The 24,837-nt window shown below is 34.0% G+C and overlaps 1 protein-coding gene across 1 annotated transcript in view; it reads left to right on the top strand.

Moving 5' to 3' along the window:
• Positions 1 to 24,837, top strand: part of DGKB (diacylglycerol kinase beta) — a 530,693-nt gene that overhangs the window by 272,053 nt on the left and 233,803 nt on the right. Inside the window, exon 21 of the mRNA XM_081101920.1 lies at positions 13,111 to 13,175. Within this exon, the coding sequence (XP_080958046.1) occupies positions 13,111 to 13,175 (65 nt within the window). The remainder of the gene's footprint in view (positions 1 to 13,110; positions 13,176 to 24,837) is intronic.

The raw sequence follows: 24,837 nt of genomic DNA, 5'->3' as shown, positions 1-24,837 counted from the left end.
CTGACAAGTGCTTATTAATAAATTCTAGGTCTCACTGACAGAAGAGTACACATTTTGAGGCAAAAATGGCGATTCCCTGAGAATACTTCCTATAGACCTATATTTATATGATTTATCTTAAAATAAGAATGATGCCTGCATTTTCATTGGGAAGACTTTGACTCCTGGTCAAACATTTAAAAGACAAGTTATTTAAGTCTGAATCTCTGAGCTCGACTCTCCTAAAAAAGTTCCATTTTTTTAAAAATTCCATGGCTTGTTACATATACTGTTTCTTTTAAATTTTTATTGCTATGAGTTTATAATACTGTGTGCTAATTAAGTTGGTTATATCCATATATCCTTAGGGGAGCAATTTTTGAAAACGGAGCACTTAAGTTTGTGAATATATTTTAATGAGAGATTTAAATTAAGCAAGGTAAGCATCTTCAACAAAAGTGATTAAGGAGAATATGTAAGGTGGCAAATTTGCTTCACTAAGGCAACGTTTATTTGCTTTAAAATATATTTTTAACAAATTAAGGAGGAGGGGATCTAAATTATATACCTTTTGTAATGGAACATAGTCCTAAACTGGATTTAAAGCCTTCAGAGAGAATAAATCATGATCACTTCTTCATATATTTTAAACGTATAAGAATGTAATCAATGCAAGTGGGGCATAAAAATCTAAGACATATTAAATGTATGGTTTTATTAATAAATTTAAATGAACAACAAAACTCTTATTGTGGGTTTTAGTAGTATTAGGATATCTGTTGTCCTTACTTAAGTGGCACCGGTGATAGATGGCATTTCTTCTCATGTTGGTGATATTGCATATATAAGATACACAGCCATCCCCTGGAGCAGAGACAGGCAATTGAACTGGATTTGAATATAAGCTGAAACCATACATTGGCTTTGCAGTATTGTACAATCTACCTAACATTGTTGCACCTCAGTTTGCTCAACTATATGTAGAGTAATATCCAGTCTTTCAGTAACTTCAGTAAGTTACTGTTCTTCCGGGTGATCCAGCCAAGTTTCAATTCTTGCCTTCTAGCACTGGGTCATTTGACCGGATGTGTACTGAGGACTGTGACACATTCCGTTCCATGCCCTGTGGAAGAACCCGGGAGCATAGATTTGACCATGGAAGATGTTCACTGTGATGTGGAGAATAGACTGCAGAATTTGGTGTAGTTTTCCCATAAGTATAATGCAGTGTCAGTTTGGAGGGTTTGTGTTGAAAACTAAACATGCTCACTCTTCTTACCACTCTCCCGCCTTATACAATCTACACTTTGAAGTACCCTCACATATTTTTAGAGATATATTCCTATTAGGTATATTGATTTTTTGATATGTTGCCAAAAATGGGACAACATAATTACTGACATAATTTTTGTAGTAATTAAGTTACTATAATAGCTGAAGGATAATCTCTTTTCTGCAAAGATATTGTTTCTGCTGTTTTCAAGAACTTCAGAGTATGGTTCCTGCTTCTTCACCACTGATGCATCCACAGTAAGCTTTAAAGAAAATAAGACAGGGCAGAAAAGATTTATAAATATTTGATTTTCCTAAGCACAGAACTAAGATTTAATTTTGACAACTTGGAATCTAGCACAATGTTTGGCACATAGTAGGTGCTCAATAAAAATATATTCAAGAAATGACTGAAGCCTGGCCAGTGTTGCTCAGTGGTTAAGCGATGACCTATGAACCAGGAGGTCACAGTTCAATTCCTGGTCAGGGTACACACCCGGGTTGTGGACTCCATCTCCAGTGTAGGGCATGCAGGAGGCGGCCAATCAATTATTCTTTCTCATCATTGATGTTTCTATCTCTCTCTCCTTCTCCCTTTTTGAAATACATTTTAAAAATATTTTAAAAATGACTTTGAAAGCTACTTTGATAAAAATGTTCATTTTGAACAAAGCATTGTAATACATACCATGGCACTTTTTTTTTTTTACTCAAATTGCTCTGATCAGAGTAAAAGAATCTGAAAAGTTGCTGTTTGCAAAGAAATAGCCACTTGTAATTAAGAAACCAATTCCCATCCATCTTACTGTCTTATCACCTTTTATATTTTTAATATGTCACTGAGGTTTATCTTTAAAAGTCCAAGAGCAAATTGCTTCAGGCAGTGACTATAAGTTTGACCATATGGGCATTATTTTGCAATCTACATTTGAAATTGAAAACCAAATCTCATGCTCATGTTTGATAAAACATGGACTATTTTTTTCCTTAAGGTAAGGGGGAAAATCCTGCTTCCATAAATTTTTAAAGTGCAAGTCAGTAGGTTAAATATTAATTTGAATGTCTACAATAATGGGGACCTCTGCTATTTAAGGAAGTCATTATTCCAATGTGTAGTCAACAAGCATATTGATTAGCATTAATTCCCTACAAAAAGTCTCCAGTCATTTTTAACATCTTTAACAGTAGCCTGAAGCTTGCCTTTTTTTTCTTTTTGTCAACTTAGCAACAAATTTGCAATTAATCATTTGCTGATTGCAATGAATGGTCTGTCAATAATATGCAACTTACATTGCTAAAAGGGTTATACTGAGTTTTATTGTTTTCTTTTTGTCTTGGGGATGCTTTATTTAGCTATATTTCCTAGAACAGATTTTGAATAGTTGTTTTAAGGTACTGTATGCCAGTTTTAAAGAGACACTACAGGCTGCTCCTAGGGTATTAATCAAGATATGTCCTAACTTTCTTTTGGCATTATAATATTTGGACATCTGTTCTGACTCCTTATATGTGAAATAAAACTCATACCAGATAGTAGAATAAATGAAGGGTTTCATTATCTTAAATGTCATAACATTTGTTTGAATTATCATGTGTAGGTTTTAAATGCTGAAATTGTCATCTTGGTTTTGTTTCATCTATTTTGCTGTCCTTTCAAAAGTCTTTAGCCTGAAAAAAATTCTTTCTTTTCTATTGCATTAATAATTTAAAAGAAATAATTTACAATTTTATGCAATAACAGTGAAATTGTTGTGCATGAGCTATATAGTCTGGTAATTGCTAAAAGCATAAATATTTTACTGAGAGAAACATACCCTTTTAAAGCACAAAAGGTTTCTTATTGTAATGGCAGTGTATTTAGTGACAAATGGTGCAGTTTTAAAAAGCCATTTGTTGACCATTATTATAGTTCTCTTTGTGTAAAGATATTATAGATTCTTAGGTATTCTCTTATTAAATTCTTTTCCATTGTGTGTATCAGAAAGGATTTGTCTCTGATTGTATGGTGTCACTAATTAGTGACAACTACTTTTAAAGACTCATGCATCAACCTAAAATATAAAAAAATATATATCTGGTCTTTTCATTTAAACGACAAAATTAAATAATTTGATTGTGATAGAAATCAATAATACTATCAAATCTGACTTAAAGGACCCCTTAATACCTTTTCCTTTCTCAAGAGCTTTTTTTTTAACCAGTAGGATAGCTTTATCCTGAAGCCCTATCACCCACACCCACTATGCTTGCAAACACTGGTAGCACTACCTAGTGATTTAGTGTCTGTATTTTCATTTCACATGAGAGCAAAAGAGTGGCATATAATTTGACATACATAAAATGATTTAACTAAACCATGGAAGCAAAGTAGTACTTTACAAATGTATAATTTTGAATATCATGGGCGCTTTCATCCTTTTATTCACTTTGCATATTTGATGTCAGACAGTCAGTGATGTTTTGCCTAGCAAAACATGTCTCTCCAAGGCAGCACATAATATTTTGTTTGTGAGAATAATTTATGTGCTTGTAATTCGTAAGTGAAACCATTTTTATAAATGTCACTTATTTGAAAAGAGACATGAACTAGAGTTTAGATTAAATTTATACTCTTAGATTTGCAAAACTGAATACTTTTTTAAAAAATCTTCTTTGGGTAGTGGGCTCCTCAATTAAAACCAAAAAAATCCATTAAAAGTATTAAATATAGATCATCTCAAGCTGTTGACATATAGGAGTTAGGCATCTAAAATTTGGTCATTTTATCCCAGCCAGCATAGCTCAGTGGTTGAGCATTGACTTTTGAACCAGGAGATCATGGTTCAATTCCAAGTCAGGGCATACATCTGGGTTGTGGGCATGCAGGAGGCAGCTGATCAATGATTCTCTATCATCAATCATGTTTCTATCTCTCTCTCCTTCTCCTTTCCTCTCTGAAATCAGTAAAAATATATTTATAAAATAAAATTTGGTCATTTTATAAAACACTAAATAAATGAAAATATTATATCAGTATATATAAAAGCCTAATATGCTTGCTAAGTGTCTGATCGATCTCTCGACCTTTGGTTGACTGCTCGACCAGTCACTATGACGCGCACTGACCACCAGGGGGCAGACACTCTGACTGGTAGGTTAGCTTGCTGCTGGCGTCTGGCTGATTGGGTCTGGATGAGATGGGCCGGACACACTCTGGAGCCTTCCCACGGTCCCTCCCCAGCTGGCCGGCCCCTATCAGCCCCGATCGGGACTGGGTGAGACAGCTCCAATTGGCCCCGATTGCTGCCCAAGGCCAAGGGACCCCACCTGTGCACAAATTCATGCACTGGGCCTCTAGTTAATATATAAAGTGGTAAATGGGCTAAAACTCTAAATTAATGTAATATAAAAATATACTCTTTTAAGGAAAACTTCCATAAGACAACAAACCTTAGTTATACAGCTGCTCTAAGCAAAGGGACCTTATAATTTTACATTATAAAGTAACATTTTCCTACATTTTAAATCTTCACAGCCCTTAAAAGCTTGAAACCAATATGTTGGTGCCAAAATAATATAGAATTTTTGAGCAGCTATGTACCTATATTAGGTGTTATGTTGGATTTGGCATTTGATTAAGATCACAGTACTCTTTAATTGCTCTGATGTGTACATAGCCATGACATGTATTTATGTGATGATTATTTTTTCTCTTCTTAGAGTGAATAGTAATAATTTTATAGGGGAGAATTTTTGATGGTAAGTACTAAATCCTAGAAGACATTATACTATTCATACCCATGGATTAGCAAGAGTTACTGTCTCTTCTTTTAAAGTTTCAAATAGCAATGGGAACATGAAACTCCATTTTTTACCCATAATTTATTTAAATAAACATAATTGAAAATTTCTATTTTCCTAAACATAGAACCAGTTTGCTAAAAACATTTATATAAAACTACTTTATCAGAAATAGCAACATAGGCAATTATGTCTCTATCAGAGTGTGCATTGATTAACATTCAAAATAGATGTATTGGCAATGGTTAAGTCTATATAACATTGAATAGTTTTACCTTTTGCAGAATTTGACTGTGGTTATTATTATTTGTTGCAATATACAAATAGTATAATCAAAATATTTTTATTATTTTAACTCTTCAAGTTTAGCTATCTTATTTCCAGGTATCATAAATATGTAATATTATTGTGATTTTTCTTACTATTGAATGTGAAATACCAAAATGACTTAAATTTCTTGAAGTGTTACTTTCTGAGGTGACACATGTCTTAAGTGTACAGAATCAATAACATGAGGTATTCACAACAGTTTTGTGTTTGTGAAATTACTTTATAATGGCATAGGGGATTAAAATATTAATTAGAAACAGATGAATTGTGGGAGTAGATATATATCAAGTAGATCTAAATATTTTCAAATATCTAAATAGAGTCCCATAGATAAATAGGTTTTGAATGGTAGAGTGGTCAGAGATGGAAGGGCTTAAAAGCTAAGCTCAAATTTGGAACTTTGATGGCACCAGTAATTATTACATTTAAATAAATAATAGTACTTAGGATGGATTTTATTATTGTGTTGTATTATTCTAAGGAAAAACCATTTGGTGCATCCCTGTAGTAGTTTAGGTGAGATGTGATCAATTCTGGACTAAGACAAGGACAATAGAAATGGATAAAAAGTAGATTGACAGTGTGGTTATTGATTAAATGTAGGAAAAAAGGGAAAAATCATAAATAACCTGAATTGTGAGGAGCTTGGAGTTGGACGATGGCATCACTGATGCAAATAACGGTTTTGAGAAAAGGATCCACTTTGGGGGAAAAGATAATGTTGAATTTGAATTTTCATCATATTGCATTCATGGCAATATAAAACATGGGTTTGGACACATCAAACTGAATGGCTGCAGATATTGAATTAGATTTTATCAGAATAGTTGAAAACTTTAAAAGAGAATGTAATCAGCCCTGGCCTATGTGGCTCAGTTGGTTGAGCATCATCCTGTGTACCTAAGGGTCAAAGGATCCATTCCTGATCAGGGCACATGCCAAGGTTTTGGGCTGGATCCCCAGTAGGGGATGTGTGGGAGGTGGCTGGTCAATGTCTCCCTACCATCTGTCTCTCTCAAATCATTTTTCTTTTAAAGGGAGAGTGTAAGCAAAGATAGGGCAAATTTAAGACTGAGTTTGGAGAAAATGGTGGGCAGTGCTGAATGTTCCAGGGATCAAGAGAAGAGTCCTGTGAAAGGCTTTGGTGTTTAGTGATTTGAGATCATTTTCTCATGCTGTAAAAAATTTTTATGTATTTTTAAAATATGTTTTTATTGACTTTTTAGAGAGAGAGGAAGGGAGAGATAGATAGAAACATCCATGAGAGAGAAGTGTCAACATCTATGGCTGCCTCCTGCATGTCCCCTATTAGGAATTGAGCCTGTAACCCAGGCATGTGCCCTGACTAGGAATTGAACCAGTGACCACTTGGTTCCTACGTCAGTGTTCAAGTGCTTGAGCCATACCAGCTGGGCTCATGCTGTGAAATTTTTAATAACTTTGGTTTCTCGTCAAAACTGTCAATAAAGTAGTCCCCAATATCACTCAACAAAGGTCTTCAAATAAATACATAGCATATTTTTAAATACTTACTTTAAAAATTGCTGGAAAGTTAAGGAAAATCCAGGGATAAAAACAATTGTATCAAATTTTCATGAATGAAATTACTGAAGAAAAACTAGAAAGTGTTTTTTTTTAAGCTTATATGCAACTTGCTAGTGAAGACTGTTTTTCACTGTTATGTTTAAAAGATACTACATGTAAGTATTTTAAAAATCTCATAACTTATGAAATCAGAAATCTGACACTTATAATAAATTTCCAGAGACAAGTTTTACGTTAGCATATCCAAATATAATAAAAAGGAAATAATCATCACTGATGTTGAATATCCTCTATATTGTAGGTATTAGTTTGACTTATTTATGAAACTATTTACTTCCTTATTTCTTACCATAACCTCAGACAGGGGAAACAGTTTTCATAGGCTCCTACTGCTAGCAAGTGACAGAGAAAGGATTCTAATAAGGACTATTTTATTCCATATTTCTAGTTTCTTTGATATTTTTCCCTATGAAAAATTAACTGGTTGCTTAACCTATAGCAAATAAAATAAAAACTAACATTGGACTATTGAAGTACAAAAATGAGAATTACTCATCATCATAAATAAACATTACATAAATGTGTTCATATATTTAATTTAACATTTGTATCTAAATATTGATCATTATTGGCTATTTTGAAAGGGAAGGTAAGTTCTGGAGAGAAATTACTTTGTTCATATAGTAACATATCATATAAGTTTTTATTTGAGATTCTAATATTCTTCTTAATATTTTCTGGTTAACACAGTGTTCCCTAATATTCTCTTTAACTATCAATCTATTCAACTACTGGCTTACTTATTTGAAAGCTATTGACACACAACATCACATAATTATAATCACGTAAGTTCATGGATTCCATAAATAATTTTAAGCAGGCTTTTAGCCATTCAGTCTTTCAAAGACATCGGCAATAACTGTAGTCAACAGACATATTTTACCATATTATTTGAGAGCAGCTATTATTCTCTGTGTATGTGTCTTTCTACTTTTTTTTAAATATATATGTTTTATTGATTTCAGAGAGGAAGGGAGAGGGAGAGAGAGATAGAAATGCCAGTGATGAGAACAAATCATTGATTGGCTGCCTCCTGCACGCCCCACGCTGGAGATTGAGCCCGAAACCTTAGCATGTGCCATGATCTCCTTGTTCATAGGTCGACGCTAAACCATTGAGCCATGCCAACCAGGATGTGTATACTTTTCATAGTGATTTTTGAGTCAAAGTCAAGACTCCATAGGAAATGTTAAAGGACTAAAACTCAGTTTCTCATTATACAGACTGTATTTAACAGACCATCAAATGTGCTAATTTTTAAATCTGAATGTGGGTAACACAGTTGTATCCATTTAATCTTTGTGTGCACTTTTTAAAACTAGATTTTAAATTTCAACAAAAAGTTAGGCAAAAAGCTTCAATGTGGCCAAAGAAGACGTTGTCATATCTGCTGAACTTCCTATTCATTTTTCTATCACTGCAGGAGGCACAATATCAATCCATTTACCCAAACCAAACACACCAGCAAGTCATTTCTGATCCATTCCTTTCCTCTTAGCACTCAATCAATGCTCAATCAATCATTAAGGCCAGTATTTATCTATTAACTATTTCATGAATAAGTACCTTCTTCTCCATAAATACATATTACTCCTGGTCTAATTCAGCAGTTATTTTATGTTTTCTCAATATTGAGCCCACCAAATAAATCATCTATACAGCATCCAAGTGACTGCTCCAAAATGCAAATATGATGCCCTGTTTAAACCATTTCCATGATTTCTTATTTTTAGAATCTAGTATCAACTCCCTAACATGATTACTGGCCTTTTCTCTCTGTTGTGTAGAGTTAGAAAAAAAAAAGTATGTGAGAGCAGAATCTCAAGGAAGACCGTTACTGAAGAGACAGGTAGAAGAGGAGTAGATGGCCAAGTAAAGTGAGATAGACTGAACTGGAAAGTAGGTGGAAAACCAGGAATTGTTCTGATTCGAGTCAAGGCAAGAGAACATTGAGAAAGAGGGAGGAAGGAGAAAAGGGAGGAAGGAAAGAAGGAAGAAATGAAAAGAAATTGGGTAAAAATTGCCATGAGGTCAAGGATATAATTTATACTAGAGTGATGAGTTACACTACACACAGCATTATGATAGTAGTGGAGGCAAAGTTAGAAGTCACAGTCAGTAATTTTAAGTAGTGAAGTAGAAAGGCCCACTGCAGTGTGTTAGGAAGACAAAGGAAGTGAAATCAGACATACTAGTCAGGATCTTTACGAAGTCTGGGTGAAAGGTAGGAAGTGCCAGAATTTGCAGGCACAGGAGGTTAAGGGATTTTTGTTTACATTATTAATACCTAAGCAATTTGAATGTTAAGGGAAAAGAGCCCGTAGAGAGGAAGAGGATGAAGTACAGAAGACGAAGGATATAAATTCTTGATGAATTGTGGTTTCTAAGAGATTGAAAAGGGATAGGATCCCAGCACAAGCCCAGGGAATTGGGTTAGGATGGAGGAAGGAAACTTCTATTATAACAGAAGAGATGGTGTGTTTGGAAACAGTAGCATGTTAGGTTTGATGACAGCAGGATGCTGGGAAGTTCCTTTGATTAGCTTCGTGTGTGTGTCTGGCATATGAGGCCACCTACATATGTGTGAAAGAATGATAATGTCTAATATGCCCCACTGTTGGCCAACTAAAATAGAGGGCTTGAGCCCATTACAGATTAATAAATGAAAATTACTATCTTATTTTATGTACAGACAGAAAACCTAAATAGATCACAGAAAATACTATTGGCATATGTCATTTACATTCCCTCTTTGATGAAAGACATAAAGACAAACTATTTTAATTATTCCAGTTTTAGAACACATTTTCATATCTCATTGAACTGGGGATACCTGCCTTAATTATTTTACTCTTTTTTAAAAAAAATTGATGGTTATTTAGAAGTTTAATAGTTTTAGATAAAATCAATATCATTTTTGTTTTTTGTATATTTTTTCAATATCATTTTTTATTCAAGTTGCTTTAAGTACCTGGCCAAATCTTTTGGTATTTGGATTACATATGACTTGATACATAAATTTTGGAAGTGTTGGAATATTTTTAATAGCATGTCCTACCTTTTAAAAAGATGTATTTTCCTACTTAATTATATTTTCTCATACGGTTCTTAGTAGGATCTAAAGTTTCCATCACTTTAGGAACACTATTCCATTTGCTATACAGAATAATATCCAAATATCTTCACTATAATACTATAAAGCGTACCAGTATTCCCTTGTAAAGATAACAAAGCTGTGACTCACAATTTGCTCAAAGTCACCAGTCTGGGAAGTGAACTCTGTCTGAATTCACAGTTTGTCCATTTTAGGGTGTGTAAGAGATGCTAATTAATTTGTTTCCTAAGAATTGCAGTACATGGAGACAGAATGAGCAAACTTTATATGAAAGAAAGCAACAACACTATTTTAGCTCTTTCTTATTTGTTCTCTTTTTGGAGAATCCAAAATATGGCTGCTGGATAAGTTTATAGCATTTTGCAGTTCTCTTTCAAGCCCTTTGGGATTATGCCAAAGGGACAGGCCCCCATGAGAATTTGGTCTGAATTCTTATCCAAATGAACACCTGCTGTCATTGTTCATTATCAATTCTGGAGTCAGCCATGCCAGCTCTCTTTTTGTGGTGGAACCCATTCAATACAAGGAAAAGGCATGCCAGTGTTCCTCAGTTGTCTTTCATTTTTCCTCTATTTACTGCATGATCCCTTGCCTAAGTATGTTGGAGGTAGAGCTAACATTAAGTTTATCTTGGCTATTTAGGAGTTTGCTCAGTTATCGTCCAGTCTACTTAAATGGTCTTCTTTTGATACTCTTCTCTCCCCCAATCCCCACCCTCCATCCCTGTTTATCTTCCTTTGGAAAGGAAGAGCTTTGTTATTGAAAAAAAAATATATGCTTATGAAGCAAATTATACTATACAATCTATTTTTAAAAGTCTGAGTTCTCTAAATTTACAGAAACAAATAATTCAAACAGAAGTAAATTCAATGATAGTCTCCCTATGGATAACCAATATTGATCATTCATTCTTGGTACTTGATTCATATTCCTTTGCTTTTGTTTTATTGTTCTGCTGGATGTATCCTTTTAATTATGAGGTATTCTAAATTGATTTTGGACCAGGTTAGTGTTAAAGTCAAATTAAATTATTTTTTTAAATCAATGAATGATAATGCTGCATAATATATCATAAATAGCCAAGCCAAGATTTTTTCCATAATTTCATACTATTGGACCAATAAAAGTGAACCATCTTGATTTTCCTGCTTCGTAGCAAACCAGGAAGTTGACTATGTATACATAACAAAGTTATATCTTAGAACATCAAAAAATAGAGTGTTATTTTGGTAACTTTTATTTGTACTCATCCATACTTTTGTATTCTTTTCACTTGTGGATTAATTCAATTACTCAACAACTTTTAGAGGCTAAAGTGTACATAAAAGATTGCATTTTTGTCATGGCTCTATCTCGTAGGGAAAAGCAATGCTCTGCCATCTGCAGTGGGCATTGGTCCCTCTCTTGTTGTGCCTCATGCTTTGTTATGCATGAATAAGCACATTAGCCTTTTCATTTCATTCATTAGACTTTTAGTCCTTGATTAGTGTTTTCAAAATTCTCTCAAATACATAACTTCTTTACTGCCTTTGTGTTTGGTTTTTCTTTTTTATCTCCACTATGAAACAGAATTAACAGTTAATCACAACAATAGCCCCGTTTCTATTGAGATGGCTGCTAAATATATTAGTTCTCATTGAAGTGATTAATCATGTGTAGATGAAGAATGGGAAAATATCTCCTTTGGAATAAGAGGGACTACTGTTAAAAGTCAGCAAGAATGGTTTGTACTTGAAAAGCTTGAATCACAGTACTCCACCAATCTCTCACACTCAGTTCAATCCTGTCTCATAGAAACTCTGATTTTTCAAAATTAAAAAAATAAAGAAACTCTGAATGGATTTGCTAAAAGGAAGAAACATCTATTAGAATTCAGAACTCATGAATTTGGGGTCTTAGAGCCTAGTTACACTTGTCACCAATTCTCCAAAAAGAAATTTTTCTATTTGTTGATTTTTCTTGAGCAAGGTAAGATATATATGTCAGAAAGTTGCTTGTGGAACAAAAAGCTAATAATGACACATCCAAAATACTCTTAGCAAACTTTGAAGTCATGTGGTATATTTGCCTTGACTAGATAGGCATCCTCATACTATCTCTTTATCATAATTACTTTCAAAGGACTAAGAGCTTCTCTACCTCATCATTTCTTCACTTAGGCCTTCCTTCCAGCTCTGGAATAACAATATTTTTAACTAATTTTTAACATTTATGTTCATATGCTCTATCTTAAACATACTTGGAGCATGAGGCCAGAGCCAGTTATTAAAGGGGATATATAAGTGAAGTAGAAATCAATTCCTAAAAGTAAATATGACAAGTGACCAATGGTGAAATGGTGACATAAATCAGTCTTGCACAAAAATGTAAATTACATATTTTTGCCTAATTTCACAGCATCTTCTTGGCAATGCTATTGTTAAGAAGCAGCTAACTTAAAAATGTTATTCATTCCCTAGCCCAGTGATGGTGAACCTATGACATGCGTGTCAGAGGTGGCACATGAACTCATTTTTTTGGTTGATTTTTCTTTGTTAAATGGCATTTAAATATATAAAATAAATATCAAAAATATGTCTTTGTTTTACTATGGTTGCAACTATCAAAAAATTTCTATATGTGACACGGCACCAGAGTTAAGTTAGGGTTTTTCAAAATGCTGACACGCCGAGCTCAAAAGGTTCGCCATCACTGCGGATGGACTCCATGGATAGAACATTGGCCCATGGACTGAAGAATCCTAGGTTTGATTCCAGTCAAGGGCATGCACCTTGGTTGCAGGCTCCAGGGCCAGGTGCACGCGGGAGGCAACCAAACCATGTGTCTCTGTCACATCGATGTTTCTCTCTCTGTGTCTCTCCCCCTCCCTTCCACTCTCTCTAAAAATCAATGGGAAAATATCTTCCGGGGAGGATTAACAAACAAAAAAATCCAAAACAAAATATTATTCATGAACGTTTTTATCTTTATTTCCATAAGACAATAGGATCCTAAAATGTCCTGCTCTTCTTTTCTGTTTCTCTCCTTAGGATGCCTCCATTGCACACAGATTCCACATCATGAGAGAAAAACACCCAGAGAAATTCAACAGTAGGTAAGATACAAATGATAAAATTTATAGTTATGGTTGCTGTTAATAAATTATGTCATAAAATGGATCACCATATGGTGTAAAATATTTCACATATGATAACTGAATAAGGCTTGGTGTGTAAGCATAAAGACAAATGTGTAAATGAATTCAAACTTTCTCCTTAGGTTTTAATGTGGTCATAATGGGAAATGAAACGTGTTCATCTATAGTCCATTGTCATGAGCTGAAAAGAAAGATTCTGAGTATAAGGTGAAGATAATATTTTCTTAAGATGTACTGAAGTTTTTACATGGCTAATAGGAAGGTTTGATCCTCCCAAATTCCAAAGGAAAAACATGGGCCTCTGATTTGATGCTGCTGAGTAACTGTATATTACATAGATATCATGGTGGGACTCTAATCCTTATATCGTGTGTCCAATATTGGCTTCAACTAAGTGGAAAGTGAACCAGAGAAATATCAATGCTAATGAAGTACCTTATTCTTTTTTAAATCTTTATTGTTGAAAACATGTCCCCTATTTTCCCCCATTGACCCTTTCCAGTCCACTCCCCCCTCCCGCCGCTACCCCAGGCCTTTAAAAACTTTTCCTTCAAGGAGAAAAGCTTTGATGACCAAAATTAGTCTAGCCACTATATTATATGTGATATTTTCCTCTAACATGTAGACGTTGACACTTTTTCTGTTATTCAAGGAAATAGGAAAAGCTTTGGCTTCACATCCTCCCATTTCTAGAAGGAAATATGGCTATCGCTACTCTCCCGGAAAAATGGGGCAGAGGAAGTGAATTATCTTTGGCTTCAGTTATACCCATTTCTACAGTTCATTTCATGAAGTTACAAATTCATAATCAGAATCACATATATTAATGGTCAGAGCCAAGGACTCTATGGTCTCTGTATTTGGTTTGGTTGATATTGTGTCATGAATTTTATTTTTTATTTGTGTTTTTTTTATGGAAAGCTTTTTATTTCATGAGGCAACGAATTAAAATTTTAAACTGCTATAATATTTTTTTGTTTTATTAAGTCCAAAGAAACTTTTTTCTAAAATTTCTACTCATTATTCCTAGCTTTGGTCCCTGGAAGAGTTCAGGATAAGTTTGTTCTTTCTTTCATATAGTATCCCTTCAGATATTTTTTCCCTTTCATTGATTAAGATATTACAAATATGTCCTTATCCCCCCAATGTCCCCTCATCCTCCCAATCCTGCCCTTAACCTCACCACCTGTTGTCCACATCCATCACTTATGCTTATATGCATGCATACAAGACCACTTATTACACAACTGCCTCTGAAAATCCTTATATTTATTTTAATAATGTCACCAGTATATTGACATAATTTTCTTACATGTAAGTTCATAAAAATATTGTTAAAATGTTAAATTAGTTTAGATTTTTTTAACTCTAGACTTTAGTGTACTACTGTATATGAGAACCATCATAGTAATTAGTTTCATGATTAGTGAGATCCTTTTTGATTTTTTATTAAATTTATCTATTTAAATGTTTTAGCAAAACATATAGAAACTTATTTCTGCCCTGGCTGCTGGAGCCCAGTTGGTTAGAGCATTGTGCTGTATACCAAAATTTGCGGTACTATTCATGGTCAGGGCACATGCGTAGGTTTCAGCTTCTGTTCATGGTTAGGGTGTGTGGGGAAGGCAACCAATGGATGCTCTCTCTCTCTCTCTCTCTCTCTCTCTCTCTCTCTCTCTCTCTCTCTCTCTCTCTCTCTCTCTCAGTAAAAGCATGTCCTCAGGTGAGGATTAAAAAAAAGCAACAACTTATTTCTACTAGTTATTTTATGTTTTGCCTTGAGTTCTTTCTTACACTACAAATCATAAATCATGGAGTTAGGGTTTGCTTTTTCTCTCCTAGCTCAGATAGCTATAAGTTTTGTTTCTAAGAAAATGTAAAAAGTGTATATGTGTGCATGTTTACATAATTCCTTTAGAGGAATTAATAGAAAACGTTTAACACCGGTTATTTCTGGAAAAGGGAACCAAGTCATTGGGTGGAGATTGATATTTTATTCTGTTTTTGTGTACCGTTTGAATTTGTGCCATGCATATAAGTTTAAGTAGAAAGTAATCTAATTGCACATTTGTACCTATGGTTTCATTTCTAGAACATTTTTACTTTATAAGATTTAATTTTATTTCATAAAAGAGATGAAAATATAGTAGATATTAGCATTTAGTAATAAACCTTGGATGTCCTCAAAATGAACATATTTATTAATGTACATAAAACCATATGATCAAATCAACTTGCCTATGCTTATCCAATGCCATCCTATAAAGTGTTCATGTGTCAATATACATACATTAAAATAGGTTTCAAGCAAAATAAATGCTGTTTGGAAAATGCAGCATGCAGTGTACATCTTCAGAATTTTCACAATTTAATAGCCCATTAACAGCTTTAAGGAATGCACATGGGAATAAAAGTTTAATGATGTTTAAGGCAATTTTGCATAAAAGTTATTCAGCAGAGATAGAGACGAAAAACAGAGAGAAATGCGTAGGGAGGAGGGAGAAAGTAGAATTAAAAGTATAGAGATGTGTATCAATATATTTATGTGATACCTACAATTTTGACAGCACATATATAAGAATGCCAATATTTATGATCTTCCCTCATGTCAGAGGCTAATGAATTTTGTTCCCTATAATAATTTTCATTCTTCTAATGATAAAAACATATTATTCACATGTATTCACTTAATTTTTATTATCAATTGCAATACTACTTTATGACATTCTCACTGCCCAATATGTGGTTAGATGTCATTTCCAACCATATATTTGTACACTCTGATGTGATGTGCTTATAAAATGTAAAACTACATCTTGTTGCAACTTATTTGTAAATTTGGCATATGGGAAAATCTTGCTTATATAATTTAAAGAGAATATTTCATTTGGAACAATAGTAACATAGAAAATGCCTTCTAGATTGATGTAGCTCACATGTGTCTAATGTGTGTTCAAAGAATGCCAGGGATATAGGAGGTGCTCAATGTACTATTGGCTAACAATATTTTAAAATTACAATCAGCTCTAAAATTACATATATTACCAAGTTAGTTAGGCATATGCATTTTGATCCCCACTTTTGTAAGTTGTCTTCATTTAGAATTAGAAGCATTAGATAATTCCTAAACTGTAATGCAGCATATTTTGGATATGAAAATTTTCTAAATTTCTATGATGAAGGCATGCCAGTTATAGAACAGAGCAGTTTCTTTCTTACAAGGACAGATTTTCAGATTTCAACATTGAGAAAGGTTCAGCCATAGCACTCTTTCATATTTTCAGGAATTTGCAAATGGACTCTTTTAAGTACTCCTAATAATGGCGTTTCAGATCAGATCTCTTGTTACAATAAATCATGTGCCATTAATATTATCCTCTAGCATGCTCACCTTGAAATTCATTTATATTTCAAAGAACATGATGTTTCTAACATTATCTTAAGGAAATTAATTACCAAAATATATAGTTCTGCTCTCTATGCTTCTTATGACAGAAATGGAAAGAACTGGGAAAGATAATGATTTTTCCGGTGCTTAAGAGAGTTCTGGTTGAGAGCTTTATCTCGTATTCTTTTAAAAAGTTCTGTGTAAATCTAAGGTATTGTTAAAAGGAAGTATGCTGTGTAACTTTCTAAACTTTAAGATATTCTTCAATCAAACTAAATTTAAATAAATGTTTACATTCTCTTAGACTCAAAACAAAACAAACATTAAAGAATTTATGCGTCAATTTAAAACCATTTAGTACATAATACTGGCATTTAAATTATTTATATAATTTGACTAATACTATGTACCATTAAACTTACATTCTTATAATTCACATACATTACATCTCTCCTGGTTCTATTTAGGTAGAGCAATTTAATTCCTGCTTTAGATAAATATTGATATTAACAGTTGTTTACCAATTAAAATATGTATCTATTAAAATGATAAGTATAAAGGCTTATAATATTTTGGGGGATATTTCATAAGTAAAACATGACACCTTGACAAAGACTTGCAAGTAAGACACACAATGGAACTAGCTATAGAAAAAGTATTGGTGGTCTAACAAAAAAGTTTTAATATTGTGGGCATAGCTTGTTGTCAAGGAACCAGTTCAAATTCTTTTTAAATTAAATTTATTGGGGTGACATTGGTTAATAGGATCATAGAGGTTTCAGGTGTGGACTTCTATGTTACAGCATCTGTATATCGCACTGGGTGCCCACCACCCAAACTCAAATCATCTCTGTCACAATATATTAGGCCCCCTTCACCCACCCTCCCCACCCCCTTCCCTCTGGCAGCCACCACACTGATACTTGTGTTCACAAGTTCCAATTTTATATCCCACATATGCGTGAAATCATATGGTTCTTAGCTTTGTCTGCCTGATTTATTTCACTTAGCATAATATTCTCAAGGTTCATCCATATTGTCGTAAATGGTAGCATTTCATCCTTTCATATGGCTGAGTGGTAATCCATTGTGTGTATGTACCACTTCTTTATTCAGTCCTCTACCAAATTCTTAATAACATTTGCTAGTAAACACTAATGGCCTGCAATACTCCACAAAGACGCTGTTTCATTAATTCCACAGTTTATTTTAAAATATATGCTCTCTAACTCCCTGAATGAGACAAGACTCATTTTCCTAGCCCCACTGCCACCCACCCCCACCATGGTTCAGAGGTATGTACTTCCCTTCTGTACTAATTGCTGCTTTTTATTAAGAAGTACACAACTGAAAAGCTTAAATATGTGTGTGAATTTAAGTAAGGCAATGCAACTCAATCAACATAGTGGTATAGTGGTTTGGTATCAGATATGTCAGAGGGTATTGCCTCCCAAATGTGTGAAGAGAAGAAATATAACTGACTAATATAGTAGACTGATCATTTGATACTATTATATTAATAAACTTTAATTTTTAAAAGAACCAGTGCTTTCCAAATTACCCAAGGAATAAATAGCAAACATGAATTCAGAAAGTGTGATATGCTTTAAAATTGTACTGGTTCTGTGAAATGATTCTTGATTTTCTGACAGTAGGCCTTATGAGATCATGGAATGGGGCTCTTTCTGGGGTTTTAGTATCTACATAGCACACGGAACATATTTAACACTCAATGTATATTTGCTAAGTTTATCTCCTAAATTATTTATTATCGAGTGATTTCTTTGTCTTCTAATCAAGGTCCTAAAGTTTGGGTAAAATATTGATTATCTGCTATTCATTTGGTTGACTATTTATTCTATAGACATTTAATAAGAGCCCCTTTTATATAATGGGCATCTAGCTAGAATAGAATCTTTTGAAACCTAAGGCATATGAATAAAATTAATTGAAGCTTAGATAGTAATAGTTTCTGTAGAAAAATATAAACTAGAAGAAAAGGCTAAGTTGCAGCAATACATAGAGAAGGACATGTCCTGGGCTCCCAAGGTAAAGTGACCAGTGAGCTCTTAAAGGTGTATGTCGAAGGAAGGGTTGCTTACATATTCTCTGAGGTAGCCGAAGAAGAAACTTTTATTTCTAGTTTCGGTTTGCAAGATACTTATATTTTATTAGGATCATTCTATGCAAATCTTCTCAATACTATTTTCCTCCTTGCTTTTGCCTTTCTATTCCTAGGATTTGTGTTTTTGCTTTACATGAATTTGCCTGTGTTTTATGCAAAGACTTTATACACATAGAAACACATACACACACATGCACACACTCACTTCCTAGGATAGCAGATTAAGAAGCACGATTTATGAGGTAACATTAGTTAATCAGAGATTTCCACAGAATCACACCCGAAGAATCCAAGATAGAGTATTTTACCACGGGGAAGAGTAATACACTAACAAAACATCTTAAGAAAAAAGAATGCTATTTTTTTTTTTACTACAGATTCTATACCTACTTGAAGACTTTCAGGAAATATTTGAGAGCAAATACATATGTATAGTATATATTATGTTACATATAAATTCATGTAACTTTGACTAATTTATATAAAGAATCAATTTTAAAGGAAAAACCAGAGATGAACTTAGCCAGCAGGAAAAACTACCGTTTCTAAACGCCCTCCCCCTAATTTGCCAAGCATTTTCTGTGAAAAACATTGAAGCTCTTGTTTCCTTTGTGTTCAGGCCTCTCCCTTGAGCAGCATTAGTCTCTCTCACTGTAACAAGAACCAGTTGTGTTCTGGGGACTGAAGGGATCCACTAAACTAATTAGACAATGGACAGCTGACTTTGGGGACTGAGTCTGTGACATTGATCAATGTCAATGACAAACATTTTTCCCCCTTTGATGTTCTGAGATAATCTATAGGCTAGAATTTGGAATTGATCAGCTTTTGGTTGCTATATTTTTTTCGGATAAAGTTAGTGCCATATAAGTTAGTTAATTTCATATGAAGTTTAAATACCTAATGTATAATAGCCAGATGCTTTAAGACTTCACACTGTCAGTAAACTAATAAAAGTGTTGGTTTTTTTTTTTGTTCTTCTAGAATAAAATCAATTGATTCTTGGTAGAAATTATCCCTGGGAATAATTTTGAGGACCCTGTTAATACCTTTTCTTTATAGGACATATCAAGTACCAATTGACTCTATCTTGAATTTTTTCCAAAGGGGTTAATCACATCATTATAAGGTAATTTTACCTAGGAGGTAATCCCCTGGCATGGCTAATTGGAACTAATTAGATGCTCTCCATTGTTTCTTGCTCCACCCCAGCATTAGTAGCTAATGCCTTTCCTTTTGGAATACATGTTCATATAAGGCTATGTTGAGCATTCTTTTCTTACTGAATATAAGTAATTCTAAAATATTAATCTTGAATGGCTGATTTGCTTTTTTTTTAAGAATGGGTTTCCTCACAAATAATTTTTAAGAGAAAAAATGGTATTCTCTCATAGGTAACATTTTTAAGATAGTATTTTATGTTTTATGTTTCTCCATATGCAGTGTTTTCACAACATAGAAAATTTGACTTAAGCAACCCTCATCCTCTATATATGTGTGCTAATATGAACCAGCTCTAAAATATGAAGAAAACAGTTCCTTATTAGGTAAAGAGTCTCAGGAGAGTTAGACATTACAAAAATCTTGATTTATATGAAATTTTTATTCTAATTTCTCAGAAATCTTCCCTTGCGACTTAAGGTTTAGCTAAATAAATAAATGAATGAATGAATGAATAAATAAATAAATAAATAGATAAATAAATAAATAAATAAATAAATAAATGCCAGAAATGCCATAACTTTATGGCTTTTAAAAATATATATTGTATTGATTTTTTTTTACAGAGAGGAAGGGAGAGGGATAGACAGTTAGAAACATCAGTGAGAGAGAAACATTGATCAGCTGCCTCCTGCACACCCCCTACTGGGGATGTGCCCACAACCAAGGTACATGCCCTTGATCAGAATTGAACCTGGGACCCTTCAGTCCACAGGCCGATGCTCTATCCACTGAGCCAAACCAGTCAGGGTACTTTATGGCTTTTTAAAAAGATTTGATTAGGCAAGCACTTATAAAACATCACAATTTGCTAAGATTTGCCAAGTATCCCAGTTATAAACTGTTAGCCATCAAAAGGATAAGGGTTCAGTTTCCTCCCCTTTCCAGTAACATTGTCCCCATATTGTCTAAGACCCCACTAACAGTTTCCATAGGTTTGCCAGTGCCCTCCTGTCCCTTCAGTTCCAAAGCAAACGTCACATATTTTCTAGTTTTCAGTATCACAACAACTCCATTCCACATATCAAAACCTCTTCTGTATGCTATTACTACAGCAAACTACTCAAAAGTGTTGCGGTATAAAACAGCCATTTTATTATGTGCATAGCTTCTGTGGGCCAGTGACTCCAACAGGGCAGAGCAGGACGGCTAGTCACTGCTTTCACATGTCTGGGCTTTCAACTGGGAAGACTCAATGGTTGGGAGAGATTTGACAGCTAGGGCATGGGATCAGCTGGAGGCATGGTGACCTGCTGTCTGATGCTGGTTGTTGGTTGAGACCTTCCTTGGAGCTCTGTATTGGTCAAGATTCATTAGAGGAACTGAACCAGTTAGGTTCACATTGGGAGGGGTAATCTGCTTTACTGAGCCCACCAAGTCAAGTGCTGTTATCATCCAAAAACACGCTCAAAGACAATCCCAGAAATAATGTTAATCTGGGCACCCCGTGGCTACTCTAGTTGACACATAAAACTAACCATCGCAAGCACGTGCACACGATTTCTCCAGGTGGCCTGGGCTTGACCACTGTGGTGGCCTGGGATTGCCAGGCTTCTGAAATGGTAGCGTGGTAGCTGAGTCCTCCAAACAAGAGCACCCCAAGGAAACAGGAACTGTTTGGCCGTTACTTGGCTTAGTTGTGGCAGCGCATGGTTTCACGTTCACTGTGTCTTTGTGATTGAAGTGCTCAGACGCTCCCTCAGATTCAGATGCAGAGGCCATAGACTCCACTTTTCAAAGGGAGGATTTTCAACAGGAGTTTCAACAATGAATAATACCAAGTTTAATGGGAAGGATATCACAACATACAATGATAAGAAAGGCTACTATTTATTTAGGACGACTCTTCCAAGCCATTAAGTTGTTTTTATCACACGATGTGTGTGTTTATTTTTCATCTTCAAAGCAAGTCTACTCTGTAACTATTGCTATTTCCATTGTACAGAGTTGGATACCATCCACATCAGAACTCATAGTAGCAGAACCAAAGCTCATTCTTTTAAGACATGTGTGCATGTCTCTAGTGTGTATAGTCAGAAATAAACTGTGCCTTTAAAATCTCCTTTTAAAGAGATATTTTCCAGGAAATATTCTCCAGAAAATACTGCTCTATGTTCTGCCCCTCTGTTTTTATTCATAATCTTTTAAAATTTTTAATTTAAGTATAGTTGGCATATGATAATAAATTAGTTTCAGATATACAATACAGTGATTTGACATTTTTATGCCTTACGATATGTTCTAATTCTATTAATCATCAGTCATTCTTACAATGCCCTCATATTACAAGAATACTCGCACACCATTTATTCAGTAAAGAATTAAATATTTACATATTTTTATTAATTTTACTAAAATAAGCCAAAAAAACAAAACAAAAACATTCCACAACTTTAGCACAAATGCCCTTAACATTATTTCATTCTATTTTTTTAATGTGTGACACAAGAAATATTTATTACACGTCTATAATATGAAAGTGCTTGCAAAATAAATAAAGTTAATAATTAAATATCCTCCCTGCCCTTGAAACGCCTGCAGGTGAGTGGGAAAGAAAAACCAAAATTAAATGTGGTAAAGACTATCACTGAAGTTAAGTGCAAAATTGAGTGCAAAGTGCTGCCAGGAGGATGTGTCTATATTTGACTGAGTTAAGAAGGAGAGAAGACATCCCCTCCAATGGTATTCTTCTCATACCCAAGTGTACTGCTCACAGCATCATCCCTCAAAGATATTCTTATACTCATGTCCACTGCTCACAGCACCGTCCCCCAAAGATATTATTCTCATACCCATATCCACTGCTCACAGCATCGTCCCCCAAAGATATTATTCTCATACCCATATCCACTGCTCACAGCATTGTCCTCCAATGATATTCTTCTCATACCTATGTCCAGTGTTCATATTTACTAGCCAGAAAATATTTTTTTGTTGAGAGTGGAAGGTGAGTTTGATACCGAGTTTATGGCTTATTTGGGAAAAGATACATGCAAACATACAGTTCTGTGAGATGAATGCAGGAATCAAAGTATACATCTGAATGAAAATGAGAAAATAATTCTGTGGTGGTGATGGAGTAGTGGTGTTTGGAAGGCTTTGTAGAAAACAATATTTGGACATGGTTCTATATGAATAAGGGCTTTAATATCATGTGCTGGGGTAAAGTAACATAAAACTTATTGTCCTGTGATGGGAGGATAAATAGTTCCATATAGGTAGATAGATAAAAGTTTGAAATATAAGATTTAAGGGGATTTGTTCATTTTACTCAGATCACAAAAAAATTGGTAGTCCCATTGGAAACTTGGACTTTATTTTATCCTTAAGGTAATATGAAACAATTATAGGGCTTTAAACAAAGTCATAAGACTAAGGAAATGGATTTTTAGAAGGAAAAATTGGTTTACTGTTACCAAACTTGATAACTCATATGAGTATGAATATGGATGTAAAGGAAATGATGAGTGAATGTGTGGATGAAGGCAGAATGTTGACTGTACTAACCAAGAGGTTTATGTAGGAAGAAGAGGTGGTGGGTATTAGTTGGTTCTTTGCTTGTTGAATGTGAGGCATCTGTGGGATATCCAGGTCAATTTCACAGGCAATAAGTTATTTACTGGCCTGGAATTAGGTGGGATGTCTTGGATAGAGATGAGGAGTCATTACAATAAAGACACCATTCTTGCTCCATCATCTTTTAACTGGTAAATCCAAAGCCATGATAACTGAGTACTTTGACTGCATTTGGTTATTTAAAATATGCTTGATATAGTAAATTGTAGTTATGACTTTTGAGGAGACTGACTTAAAATCGCTGGTGAATTATATTTTTAGAATTATACTAACATGTAATTATGTAATTATTAATTACTAGTTTTGTCAGTTATGTATGTAAATTATTTTATTTATTTAGGCTATTTTATCAGAAGCATTTATTTATAATTTAGGCATAACATTAAATTGTTTCTTTAGTTTTTAGGATAAGCAAATTAAAAATATAACTTTATCATTATTCTCACAGAAAATCGCATTTTGTTGAATGCCTAGAATTCAGTTTAAAATCCAAATTCTTATATAAGAAAAGAAAGAAGCCAGGGCATGCATCCTTCTAAGCAAAGCTTTAAAAAAATTCTCTTAAGTACTGTACTTAAAAAAAAGAAAAAAAGAAAAGAAAAGAAAGAAAAAGAACCAGCCAGCAGAGGGCGCTGGCCCGCATTCACTCAATCATTGCAGCAAACCTTAGGAACAAGAAACAGTCCTTTCTTAATAAGCTCGCTGGCAAAGTAATATTTTTGCTGAGTGTTGTGTTAAAGCCAAACTTAAATATTTATACCAGTAGCCTGTCCTTCTCTTGTGGAAGTATGCATCTCTTTTAGTGAAGTATAATTTGAGTTGTATTTAAATGCCAGCCGGCAGACTTGAGAATCTGTTAGAAAATGTCAAAATCTGATCTATCTGTGGTAGAGGTCAAAGGCCATCTGTGTACCTGAGTCCTGCTAATCTGATTATATTTAATGAACAAGACCAGTTTTAAACTGATATGCAAGGGACTTTACTTCAGTCAAACTGAAAGTCAAAGTGTTGATACTCTTTCTTAATTATAGCATTACTAGCTAAATAAATGCCAAAATTCCTTAAACAATTTTCTAATTGGAACTGAGGGCGTTCTAAAAAGAAATTCTTATTTAAAAAACCTTAGGTAATTAAATTTAGGAATAGCATTAGTCCAGCTTAATACATAGATTATTTTGTTTATGAGAATTTTTTTCCACATACCTCTTTGGTTTAGAAATATTTAATGATATTGCAAAAATATAATTTTATATGCAAGTAATACTGTATTTCTTTTAAAAGCATTCTAGAAAATCTTATATTTTATAATA

Source organism: Myotis nattereri (genome assembly GCF_964212035.1).
Source record: "Myotis nattereri genome assembly, chromosome: 11".
NCBI lineage: Eukaryota > Metazoa > Chordata > Mammalia > Chiroptera > Vespertilionidae > Myotis > Myotis nattereri.
Note: the sequence above shows the minus strand (reverse complement) of the source record. Positions and strands in the feature narration are given on the sequence as shown.